General features: G+C 42.4%; 1 protein-coding gene across 15 annotated transcripts in view; it reads left to right on the top strand.

Moving 5' to 3' along the window:
- LOC144495152 (LIM domain-binding protein 2) overlaps positions 1-8,113 on the top strand; it is a 454,000-nt gene extending 445,887 nt beyond the window's left edge. For 11 of the 15 annotated variants that reach the window (XM_078215243.1, XM_078215206.1, XM_078215189.1 and 8 more), the window contains one exon: positions 7,326-8,112. In XM_078215243.1, coding sequence (XP_078071369.1) covers positions 7,326-7,556 — 231 coding nt within the window. In that variant the 3' untranslated portion in view covers positions 7,557-8,112. Of the gene's footprint in view, positions 1-7,325 lie in introns of all 15 variants that reach the window. The other 4 variants (XM_078215233.1, XM_078215179.1, XM_078215160.1 and 1 more) reach the window with 3 other exon arrangements.
- Positions 8,114-13,436: the final 5,323 nt, after the last annotated feature.

The following is a 13,436-nucleotide window of genomic DNA, read 5'->3' as shown; positions in this document are numbered from 1 at the left end:
TTTGGCACACAGGGACCTAAAGACCAATGGATTTCATGACATGCTGGATTCAAAAGGTTTTAACTTTTGGACCACCCTGGGTGAAAAGCCAATTTATTTTGCCTGACATCATGATGTCAACAGCAAAACTGCCCAATGAAAATGCTAAATTGAAACAAAGACCTGCAATTACATTATTATGTTACATCCATGTACAGAAACTGGATCTGTATATTTCCAAAGCTAAAAACAGAGGAGTCAGAGTGGGATGAACCTTGGGCTTTGGTTAGAAATAAACCAGAAATAAGGATGGGATGGCTGGAGATGAAAATAAGAATGAAAAACAAGCTTGCATTAAAATAGCAACTTTCACGTCCACTGAAATGTTTCACATCTCAATTAATTACTTTGGAGCTACTGCTGTTTTGTAGGTAGTGCAGGAGCCAGTTGGTTCTCAGGAAGATCCTGTAAATTACAAATTAGATACCTAACTAGCCAATTTTTGTGGTGTTGGCTGAAGGATAAATGTCGGCCAGGACACCAATGGAGCTTCCCCTCTTCAAATGGTGCTATGGGATCATTTGCTTCCATCTGGGTGGGCAGATGTAATATTTCATCTGGAAAAAGACAGTGCAGCACTCCCTCAGTGCATCACTGAAGTATTAGTTTAGATTTATGTTCTGAAGTCTCGAGACCCATAACATTATGATTTGGGGATGAGTGAACCAAGGTGGACAGAATCGAGGCTTGATCTTTGCAGAAGGCCTGGTTAAAGCAAGAAGCGGAAGCATGCGACACAGCAATTGCATTTCACTTGTGAATCAGAAGCCACAGTGCACTGTGAATCTTTGAGATATATTTGTGCATTGGTTAGGATGTTGATAGAGAGGAGTGAAAGAGACTGCCATTTTCCGTAAGCACTCCAGCTAATGTCACACACCGGCCAGGATTTTCTGCTCCCATTAGTGTCAGGCGGGTTTGTCGACAGGAGTGGAAAATATCGCTCGAAGTCCAAAGTCGTGTTTTACGTCAGCATGAAGGGTTACTGCAATTATCCCCTCCCTGTCAGTGTTGGGTCACGTTTCATGCCGTTCAATGTCGGGAACATAATTATAATACATTTGAATCTAATTATTGGGCTCATAGACCAGAATCATACCTTCCAAAAAAAATCCATCCTTTGCCAATTTCTGGGAAAATCTTGTCAATCATTTTAGAAAACATATTTGATGTGTGATGGGGTTTGGGCAGAAGCTGAATGAATATAAAATAAGCACACAAAAATGACGGAAAATGGCTAAAAGTGATTACATTGCATGTTTCTCACTCTACATCAATAATAAAATATCAGTCTTTTATTATTGAGAAAACAAAGTGTGAAACCAGGACCCACAGTACAAAAATAATTGAAATAAATCAAGTACTACCAGTCAGTGGACATCGAGCTTGGGTTTTAATTATCTGTACAGTACATTGTAGATGGGAAGTTCCATAGTTTTGATGTCCTGGGACTAATGAGTTGGAGTGGGAAATGGTACATCATGATCAGTTATTAGTGTCTCCACAAAATAAGCTTTTCAAATTGAATTTGATTGTAGAGCATGTCCGTGCTGAACCTCAATTGCAGGTTGTATTACTGCCCTCTGCAGGGAGTTTCTGAATCAATGAGTTCAGGTGCCAGCGGGTATTATTGAGGGTAACGGACCTTTCAAGTTCTTGTTTATTTTTCGCGTATTCTAAAAAAAATCTTTTGTTTACATAATTTCTTTTTGTGACTCAGTCAGTGTCCCTGTATATTTTCCTGATTAGCTGCAATGCTTGCTTCCCCACATGTATTAGTTTTTTTCTCTGTTAATGAGATGAGTGAGTTTATTCATCAGTGTATTGCTAATTAGTAAGAGGCTGTCTTCCTCCATGCTGACATCCTGTTTATTGTAACAGCTGGGCAAATTGGAACATTTTCTGCACAGATTGTTGTATAGTTCCAATATGTTTATAGGTGACAGACTCTTTGGTAACAGATGGTAAATTTAAGGCTTGTTGGCAATCAGCAGGTTTTTGCTAATGACTTAATTACCTATGCAAATTATCTCATCAGTATGCACATTGTTATCTCTCTTTTTTTAAAAAAAACTTACCTAAATTAATTACAGTAATCAAGCAGTGAAACAACCACTAGATTGCTGGTGGCTGGAGGATTGAATGTCTTGCCAACTTTGGGAACAAGCTGATGGATTGCTCAAATAAACCTATTCGGCAGTTAATCATTCTCAGAGATGCAGAATCTCACTCCTGGACATGTGTAACAGTTCAAAAGGTTAATAACCTACCATTCTTATAGCCTCACCTCCACGCCAGTCCTATGTACAGTAACTATTGTGTTTGCTTTGTTTATTCATTTATTTTACTCTTCAAAATACTAACGAATGCAGAAATGAGTTTCCATCTATTGTTAATACATTTTTACTGAAAGGCAAAATCTATTTGAAATAGTGAGTTTGTGTTCCACTGTACTTTTTTTTGCCTGTTGAGCACCATGTTTGTGAATGGATTGTTTTAATCTCTTTGATTCCTTGATTGTTTCTTGATTAGTTTTGCAATAGTTAATTCCATCAATTGCTCCATGTTGTATCCGTGCAATGTGCTAATGTGCTATGCATGGCATGATTCCACACAAGTGAGTTACCAATTTCAACTGTGGGATCAAGGAGTTGCATTAAAAGGGGAAGACTAGGCACTTCCTCACAAGGAAGTATGGTAGACTGAAGAATGGATCGCATTGTGCAATCCTATAAAAGTCCTAGCATTCATGTTGACTGGCACAAGTAAAGCTGAAAGTGGGTTCTTGGTAAGAAACTTTTCTGGCCAACACATGATGATGGGGGGTAAAAAAATAACCTTTTTTAAAAAAAATGCATGGGAATTATATGAACATTAGTCTTATTATAGACATACTGCAGATCAAGTTTTTTCTGCTATTTAAAGACTAAAATATAGATTCATACAAATTTACAGCTGAAAAACCATTCAGCCCAACATATCTTAGACAAAACTATCCACTCAATATCTTTTCATTGGCTTGTTCTAATATTGATGCGCTTTGTTTTTCAAAACATAAATGTTCCTAACCTCTCCTTTGTTCTGTGATAATTTTATGCCCTCTAGTTACTGACCAATTTTCCCCTTATTTTTTACTAAATTTTAAAAATATTTTTATTTTTCTTCTATCCTTACTTGGATATGCTGACTTGATTTTTTTAGCATAGAAACAATGATCATATTATTTACTGGGAGGCAAGAAAGGTAAGGTTTTGTCAAAAATATGGAAGAAGCCAACAAGGCTGGGGAGGTTTGGTTCTTGCTAAAACTTAATGGCAGCACCTCATTATAATTTCTTGAATTTGTTTCCCAACCAGCAGCTGGCCATATTGTGGGGGGGTATAGGTACACATCACCACCAAGGGAAGAAGGACAGAATTAGACATTAGATACAAGGTGGGGAGGTTGGCAATCAGGAGAGAGGAGGCTGAAGGCTTTCTTGAGGAACCATGGAGAGCACTCCTGCTGCTTCTTGCCCAAAAGTAGTGCTGGAAAAAGTACTTACTTTGCCAAGCTGGCAACTTCTACCTCCCCTTCCGCCTAGGGAGCATGTTTGGCAGTATCAAACTTTCAATTGGGTTCTGAATTGCATTGTGCGTGCCCAATTTAAATACGCGAATGAAGTGGCCCACTTTGCCATTGTTAGTCACTCAGGTGCTGTAAAGCATGACAATGTAAAAACAGCATTGAAGGGTCAGGGTTACATTTCACACCTTTGATGTTTTAACCCCTGAATTCATCCCACTTGTCTTGAGTTAGTATCAAAGCCAATTGGCAGGATGTAACAGCTGTTCACGCCAGTGCGATCTACTGGTTCCATCAATGCTGCACCCCCACTGTGGGTTTCCCGGTGGCGTGGGGTGGATTCAATGGGAAATCCCATTGTCAGCGACGGGGAGGGGGGCAGAAAATCCCACCCATTGTGTCTGTTTAATAGGGCTTTAAAAAGGCAGAAAACAATACAGCTTAATTGCATCTGCAGTTTAACTTGACATTTGAAACAACTAATTTCTTGGTGTGTCAGGAATGAATAATTTGTCTAAATAGTTTTGTCTAAACTATTGTGAATGAGCTTTGTGAAAAAAAATCAATTGATTATATTTGTTCTAGTGTTTGAAGGTGCTTTGAGAACATAAAAAGAAATCAAAGTAAGTGAAGTAAATAATACACAACTTTGATAATGATGGCAACTGCGTAACCAGCACCATTTTCTCAGTCTTTCTTAAAACTGTCCTCAATCACAGAAGCCATACAGGCTCCGCTTCAGGGCGTACACCACATCTATGGCCGTCACCATTTTGTGCTTGGCGTGTTCAGTGTAGGTCACCGAGTCCTGATGACATATTCCGGGAACACCTTCACGACCCCGTGGACCTCCTCGTTGATCAGGCCAGAGATGTGCTTGACGCTGCTGCAGCGAGCCAGGCACCAAATGGCTTGCTTGGTGATGGCTTGGATATTGTTGCGGAGCATTTTGTGGTGCTGCTTGGTTCCGCCTTTGCCCAGCCCCTTACCACCTTTCCCGCTCCTCAACATGATCTGCGCTGAGCGATCAACACCACCTTCTCAAATGTGGGTGGGAAACAAATGCTCGCCTTGCCTGAGATGCTCGCATCTCCTGAAAAAATAAAACAACTTAATTGGCAAGAGCTGGAACAGGCCACGAAATAAAATAGAACAAAAAGAAACACAAGATTATGATGGATTTGTGTTATTTGCAATCCTATTAGTTGCTTTGTTTCCTATTTTGCCAAAATAATTCTTCTATGAAGCTGAAACAACATTGAATATGTAAGGTATGATATATTATAAGCCAAAAATGTTTTCTGTTTTGAAGAGAGTTGAATTTTTTTCTCAAAAGTATTTATTTTTTTCACAGACAAGAATATTACTGATTGGCTATTTTTCCACCAGAGACAGATCTTTCTCTGGGATTTATTTTTGATTTTTTTTTAAGTAAATATAGCAGACAGTGCATTTAAGTGAACAAGAGCAACATCCAGAGTGGTATCAATGGCAGATTTCAAAGATTCAGCCAAATACAGGGGGCAATTCTCCAGCCCCCTGCGCTCATGCACAGACCGTTCTGGGGCTGGGCGGGGGGGGGGGAAGGGGTTATAGTGCGTTCAGCACCAGAGAGAACACCCTTTGGGATTCTCTCTGCCCCTGCCACAATACAATAATCTGGTTCTCGCCAACTGAGGGTGTGCACCAGATAAGTATATTTAAATCTCATTTAAAATGCTGAATTCTCTGTGCTCCTGGGATTCTCCGATCCACGAGGGCAGTGTCAATATGCAAAAACGGAAACCAGTCGTGACGGCCATGCTGGAAGGAGGGGTCATGGAGTGCCATTGAAGCCCCCAGGACATAGACAGTGCCAACCCTGCCAGGGTCCCAGTTGGCAGTATGAAAGAGGGAGGGGGATCTGAAAAGTTGAGGATGGGGGCGGGGGGGGGGGCCTGGAGGAGGGTGGGGGAGGGGTTTGGGTGGGGGGGACTGCCTGAAGGCAGTGAGTGGGGGGGGGTGTAGAGTTGTCTGGAGAAAGGGTGCCCCAATGTTTCAGGAGCTGGCCTTGCCAGCATCTTTAGGTTCCCCACTCCAAAAAAATTCTAAATGTGGCAGAAATCAATGAGAAGCTCCCCAGCCATCAAAATAATTTTGAAGTGTGGTTGACTTGCAAACTGAAGCGCGCCAACCCTTCCAGCGGGAATCTCAGTTTTCCCAATGGGGACAGCAATTTGAAATTTTTTGGGAGAATTCCACACAGTATTTCTTGTGGAAAGTCTGTATTACATAAGGTTAGTAAACCCACAAAGAGTCAATGATGATGACTCTCAACTTGAAAATACCATAATTGGCTGTAAAATTACATGCAAATTATTTGAAAATGTCTACCCAGCTCCAATTCAAATACATCACAATACGTGCTCGGGAAGTGCGTAACAAACCAGAACCCGGTTACATTTAAGGGAACATTACACTGATAACATATAAAGTAGGGTGTTATGATACTGAGAACTGACACAGTAAAAAGTCGCATTTTCTACATGCAATCAAATTTTAAGTTTGTTCAAATAGACTTGAAATAATTCTATGTGGAAATGTAATTGGAATCTTCCCTCCGTTTGTACTCCCGCCTAAATATTTACTGAAAAATCATTTTTAGCTGAAAGGTTTCATGTTTCAAACATTTCCACCAAACTGCTCTTCATTTAATATTGTAATTCTACAAATCTTATGCGCCCACATTTCTGAAAAAGTACAAATGCATTAAATTGTGTGCTATCTTTCACAGCCTTTGTTTGTTAAAATAGTAACCAAATTGTAGTGATCAGCAGGATTTTGCATATGTATTTTCATGTATATGAGAAGCATACAAGGTCATTGAGGTCCGAGGCCCTGCTGAGAATTGCTCAGATGTCATCTAGTGCTAATCTGTCGGAAGTTTGAGATTAACACATGGAGAAAGAGGATTCAACAGTGGGCATTGATGATTTATGGAAGATACGTAATTAAGTGAAAGCAGACCTAGTACACTGCAAATGACACAAGTTATATGTTTGTACAGTGTTTGATCTTTTCATCTCAATTATATTTTTCTTGCATTGTAATGTTTCAATATACTATAAACAGCACAAATGCACCATCTAGTGGTCATTGACTAAACAGTGTTACATAAAAACTTTGCTTCAACCTCTGAGGCAATAGGTTAAATGAGTTTAAAAATCAGATTTTAAAATGTTTAAGAATAGGAACTGCTCTGTTTGAACATTTAACAGTATTCATGATGTGGAGATGCCGGCGTTGGACTGGGGTGGGCACAATAAGAAGTCTCTCAACACCAGGTTAAAGTCCAACAGTTTATTTGGAATCACGAGCTTTCAGAGTGCTGCTCCTTCATCAGTGATTAGACTCACCTGATGAAGGAGCAGCGCTCCGAAAGGTCGCGATTCCAAATAAACTTGTCGAACTTTAATCTGGTGTTGTGAGACTTCTTAATTTGACAGTATAACATTAATTAACTTCACACATACTATATACTCTTGTTGAATTGCAAGCAGAATAGTTGATTGACAGATTTGTTAGTTAAATAAAAAGTAAAGTTTGTCTTGACTAATAAATCAAATCCAAAATGATGGTGCATGTTTACTTGATGCACCCACATTTCAGTTTGCATCAAGTCTTAGGTATTCAAACAAAATCTCTGCAGTATTTTACCACATGATTGTTTGTTCCTGTTATAGGATGTTATGGTGGTGGGTGAACCTACACTGATGGGCGGAGAGTTCGGGGATGAGGATGAGCGACTGATCACTCGATTAGAGAATACGCAGTACGATGCAGCGAATGGTATTGATGATGAGGAAGATTTCAATAACTCTCCGGCACTGGGAAGTAACAGCCCCTGGAACAGCAAAGCCCAGTCTAATCAGGAGAGTAAATCAGAAAATCCCACACCACAAGCTTCTCAATAAACAGGAACATATTACTTTTATTATAAAATTTTGTGCCCCCCCCCCCCCACCCCCACCCTTCTTCTTTCTCCAGGCTGCACCTGAAAGTTTCTTGTTTGAAAATTTCTGCATTCAGCAGTATTAAAATATTAAGACCTCTACTTTGATTTAGTGAGTTCATATTTAAAGCTTTAAAAACCCAGCTGGTATTATAAGCCATGCAACCCATTATATTTTGTGGGCATCTTAATGTGACATGTTTGTGGTTTCTTTGAATTGTTCTTAAGTTTGAACAGTTGCTATCAAGGAAATCTGGTAGTGATTATCATTTATATACAGGTTTTGCAAGAACCTTTGCTGGTCCAATTTTTGCTTGTGTATTTATGTAAGCTTTTTGTATGGGGACTAACAGACAATTTAGAGCAGAAAATATTTCATTCACATAAATGTTCAGCACAGTATGTGAAAGTTAGAAATGAGTCCTTGTGTCATTATACAGATGTATTTTATGTATGCTTTGCCATTAATTAAGTGTGCCAATAAACAGTGGTAACATGGATGCACATGTCTAACAGTTAATCACAGTTGTCATTTTTTTCACTAAGAGGTTTATGCAGAAACAATTGTAATATGTTGGCAAATTGATAGATGTTGCAGAAATGCAAGAACTATACAATATAGTGATGACCTGAATGTCCTTTTTCTGGACTCCGAATCTAACTCTTAATGCTGAAGCTAACAATAAGCAACAAACACAGTGAATTGGATATTATTATAAGGGAATGAAAATGGTTCATATTTTGTATGTACCATTCACAAGCTTGGTAGTCCTACTGAAAATGCCGCTCAGATATCTACAATGAAATTCCAGCTGTGATATTTTAAAAACTGGAAACACTTGTAATTAAATATTTTGGACATTATGCACAGTGCAGATCCATGTGCAATTTTCTCATATTGATGGCAAAATCAAATGCCCAAATAGTTAGTTGCAAAAACATATTTTGCAGAAGATAATCTTTCCAAGCTGTTGAAGGAAACAGGACCAAATTGGATAATATAGTTCCATTTTATTTGGCTTTAAATTGAAAAACTTAATTGAAGGTCCAGGGCTCAGAATACAGAAGATGATGAGAACCAAGGCAAATCAACAAGTGGGTGAGACCAAGCTCAGGTTTAAAAACCTGTGGAATGTGTCAGTCGAACAGTGAAGATAAATGAGGACCTCAACAGTTTTAAGATATGGGGTGGGGATAATGATAGAATGCAATGCATCTTGATTTTAACATAGTGAAGGAAGATGCATGGAGAAAGAAAGGCATCTCAGGTGACATACCACCAGGTGATGGTGGTCCAATGTATCTGCTGCTCCTGTCAGTGATGGCAGTGATCATGGATTTGGAAGATGCTGCCTAAGGCGCCTTGCTGAGTTCCTACAGTGTATCTTGTAGTTGGTGCACACAGCTGCCACTGTTCATCAGTGATGGAGGGATTGAATGTTTGGAAGTGGTAGCAATCAAATGGGTTGCTTTGTCCTGGATTGTGTCAAGTTTCTTGAGTGTTTTTGGAGCTGCACTCATCCAAGCAAGTGGAGAGTATTCCATCACACTCCTGATTTGTGCCTTGTAGATAGTGGACAGCCTTTGACCTGCTCTGGTCACCACAGTATTTATGACTAGTCCAGTTCAGTCTCTGGTCAATGCTAACCCCCAGGATGTTGACCGTGGGAGATTCAGCAATGGTAATACCATAAGAAATAGGAACAGCTGTAGGCTGTTCGGCCCCTCAAGCCTGCTCCACCATTCGATAGGATCATGACTGATCTGACATTCCTCATGTCCACTTTCCTGCCCTTGATTCCCTTACTGACCAGGATGGTGACTTCCTACCTAAATATACTCAAGGACTCTGTCCCCCAACTCTCTGTGGCAAGGCACCACCACACTCAGAGAAGAAATTCCTCCTCATCTCAGTCTTAAATTGGCACCCCTTTATTCTGAGACTATGCCCTCTGATCCTAGACTCTCCTATGAGGGGAAATACCCTCTCAGCATTTACCCTGACCAGCCCTGTCTTCAATGCAAGTCGTCATCATTCTATTGCAGCGTTTGACCATGGCTTTAGTGCGCTGCCCATAAATGTAAGCACCATCATGAGGTCTTTTCGCTGGTACCACATTATTGATCTGATGTTAGACCCCATGGTGGGAGAGCTGTTCCCTCCCTTGTCCTGGTTGTCCCCAAAGTGAGATGCTATGAGGGCATCCCTTGCCCCATGTGAGCCCTGTGTTTCTACTCCCAGAAGAGCAATGGGCCCAGCCTCTCCACTCTCTGCAGGGTGCTGGTCCTGGCCTATGAAGCAGCCTGTCAATGTCACTGTTGCTTGTTGATCGCAATAGAATAGCCAAATTTACAGACTCCATAATTCTCCAGAATCATAAACTGAAAAGAAGAGAACATCAAAGTGAGCAATGAGCATTCCTGACAATTCTCTGACCCTCAGCCCTCTATGTATCTGGGACATCCACCATGCTCCTTCCCCTTTCACACAGTAGCCACATCCCCACAGTTGTCCCTCAACTCTAAAGAGTCTCAGTGGCACCTAAGCAAGCAATGGACCAGCATTTTTACCCTACAAGGGACCTCAACAATGCCCACTGAATGATGAGCGAATTCACCATAACGCCTTGCACTGGGGTCCACATTAGTGTGATTTCTCTAATGTAGGCATTAGTATAAGCTTTGGATTTCAGTGCTTGAGGGTAATGTTTCCAACTCTTTTGAATGAAGCAATTAAACTAAATTAAACTGAGGGACAAGATAAAAGCGGCAGCCCCTTAAAGGGGAACTGCCCGAAACAAAAACAAATCACAAATGAAACTTAAATCAAATTTTGATCTAATGTTTTAACAGGGTTGCTAAGGCACCCCAGTCTCCGCAATGCCTAATGTGCATGGGAGGCCTCGATGGTGCCTTTAGATACCGCATGCTCCCTCTTCAGGGACACCCAGCCGCGAATGTAGCCACAGTAGAGGGGCAGACAATCTGGTCAAATGACCTCAGTCGCCTGCTGTCTGGACTTATTAATGGAAAGTTTGGCCAGGTCCAGGAGCAGGTTCATGAGGAGGCCTTCCAAGTACCCCTCCCCCTCCCCACTGGGTGTTCACAGATTAGGAGCATGAGGCTGAAGTGCAAACAAAACTGTAACAGAAGGTTTTTTAATTAACTAAAAAGGGAGTGCAGCCTAAACAATCTATTTAAATGTGGTCCACAGACTCCACAAGACCGCAAAAAGGGCAGGTTCCTTGGGAGTCCATGAACAGGTTTAACCCTCAGTTTTATGGGACTGCTGCAAGCAACACTTTCCACCCAGGTCCCCAATGTTAATGGGGAGGACTCTTCTGTAGAGGGACCTCTGCCACCGGACAGCAATAAGGCACGCCATGGCATGTCCAGGTGATGGGCAAGGGCCAGGAAGTGAAGGGTGTGTAGCAGCAATCTATACAGGAAATCCCTCTGTGTGGTGGCAAAAGGCATGGACAGCATTTTCGTGAGACAATGCAGACTGCGTGGATTCGGGAATTGGGGCCGCTGTAAAATTCCATCCCAACAGAGGTGCGCTCAGACTGAAGGCCATTACACAGTTGTGCCGCCTCGAGGCCACGAATGACATCGGGTCCAAGCATGATCATTTTGAGGTCATGAATAGCATGAGTTGTGAGCTGGACACGCACCGCCATGCGAGGGCAATGCTTCCAAAGAATCATAGAATCCCTACAGTGCAGAAGGAGGCCATTCAACCCATCGAGCCTGCACCGACAACAATCCCACCCAGACCCTGTCCCTGTAACCCCACATATTTACCCTGCTACCCCCCGTGGGGGGCACAAGTTCAAGCTAAGGGGGGAAAGATTCAGTGGAGATGTGCGGGTAAGTTTTTTACATAGAGGGTGGTGGGGGCCCGGAATGCATTGCCAAGTGAGGTGGTTGAGGCAGATACATTAGCAACATTTAAGACTTATCTGGATAGACACATGAACAGACGGGGAATAGAAAGATATAAGCGGTTGGTCTAGATAGGACAACGTGATCAGCTCAGGCTTGGAGGGCCGAATGGCCTGTTCCTGTGCAGTGCTGTTCTTTGTTCTTTTGTTTTTTGTATCAGGCAAGACACACTAACTCGTGTGAAGACTGTAATTAGCATGTCAACCTCATCCTTAGAAGGCACCCTCATTCCCCAGCTCACAGGGGCTACAGATTAAACAAGCCATCCATCTTTAACAGCCTGCCACCCAGACACCAATGCCTGACAGTCAAACCTCCATAACCCGTGAGCTTGAATTTCCATGCAGCTCATCCCCTTCATTTATTTCCTCCACTTTGGAGGAAATAATAGCAAATTGGATTATTATCTAAATGGAAAAAAATTACAACATGCTACTGTGCAAAGGGACCTGGGGGTCCTTGTGCATGAGACACAAAAACCCAGTCTGCAGGTGCAACAGGTGATCAAGAAGGCAAATGGGATGTTGGCCTATATCGCAAGGGGGATAGAATATAAAAGCAGAGATGTCTTGCTGCATCTGTACAGGGCATTGGTGAGGCCGCAGCTGGAATACTGTGTGCAGTATTGGTCCCCTTATTTGCGGAAGGATATACTGGCCTTGGAGGGAGTGCAGAGAAGGTTCACCAGGTTGATACCAGAGATGAGGGGTGTTGATTATGAGGAGAGACTGAGCAGATTGGGTTTGTACTCGTTGGAATTTAGAAGGCTGAGGGGGGATCTTATAGAGACCTATAGGATAATGAAGGGGCTGGATAGGGTAGAGGTGGAGAGATTATTTCCACTTAGAAAGGGAACTAGAGGGCACAGCCTCAAAATAAAGGGGGGTCGGTTTAAGACAGAGTTGAGGAGGAACTTCTTCTCTCAGAGGGTGGTGAATCTCTGGAATTCTCTGTCCACTGAAGTGGTGGAGGCCACCTCGTTGAATATGTTTAAATCACGGATAGATGGATTCCTGATCGGTAAGGGAATTAGGGGTTATAGGGATCAGGCGGGTAAGTGGAACTGATCCACTTCAGATCAGCCATGATCTTATTGAATGGCGGGGCAGGCTCGAGGGGCTAGATGGCCTACTCCTGCTCCTATTTCTTATGTTCTTATGTTCATCCTCGCACTGCTGCCTGAGTGTGGGGTTAAAATCTCACTGTGGCCATCCTCCCCACAGTGAGAGGGTCTTTAGGACTCATGAGGCTGGGAAGCACCCCTTTTTTAAACCCACCCCCACTCTGCCTTTGCAGCCTGGTCTCTCATGGAACCCCCACCTCAATAACCTCACAGTTGGCCCTAGTGCTGACCCTCTGTATTCACCTCCTCACACTCACTTGCCAGCTCCCACTTTGGAAGAGCACTCCCTCAGCAGCGATATGGGCACAAGCCCAGCAAGGTGGACATGGGTAGTGCTGCCTGCATGCCAGCCACCAGGTCCCTTTAAATCAATGGGCACCCTGACATGAAGGGGATGTAAGGCCTGCAATAGACCCTCCCCTCCCAAAATGACAATACTGAAACACCCCGGCCAACTTTGAGTTTATCTAGGTCCCCTGTGTTCCCTCAGTTGCTCCCTCTGTGACTGGCACCAAGAAAGTAATGGTGACCCGAGCGCTCACCTCCGATATCCCTTTGGCGGTGAGGTCGCCAGATTCACATTTTTATAAAGCAGTTGTAAATGGCAGCGGTGTGACGTCACACTGGTTCCCGCTGAATATTCCGTACGGTGGGATGTCCCAAAGTGAACATTCGCTAATGACATGATAATGTATTAAAATGAGGTTCTCGGGCTTCCACAGCATTTTTCACATTACTCTGGCTCTGTGTGTGTGTGTGTGTGTGTGTGTGTGT

This window comes from Mustelus asterias, chromosome 1, assembly GCF_964213995.1.
Source record: "Mustelus asterias chromosome 1, sMusAst1.hap1.1, whole genome shotgun sequence".
Taxonomy (NCBI): domain Eukaryota; kingdom Metazoa; phylum Chordata; class Chondrichthyes; order Carcharhiniformes; family Triakidae; genus Mustelus; species Mustelus asterias.
This window is presented reverse-complemented; position numbering and strand designations above follow the sequence as displayed.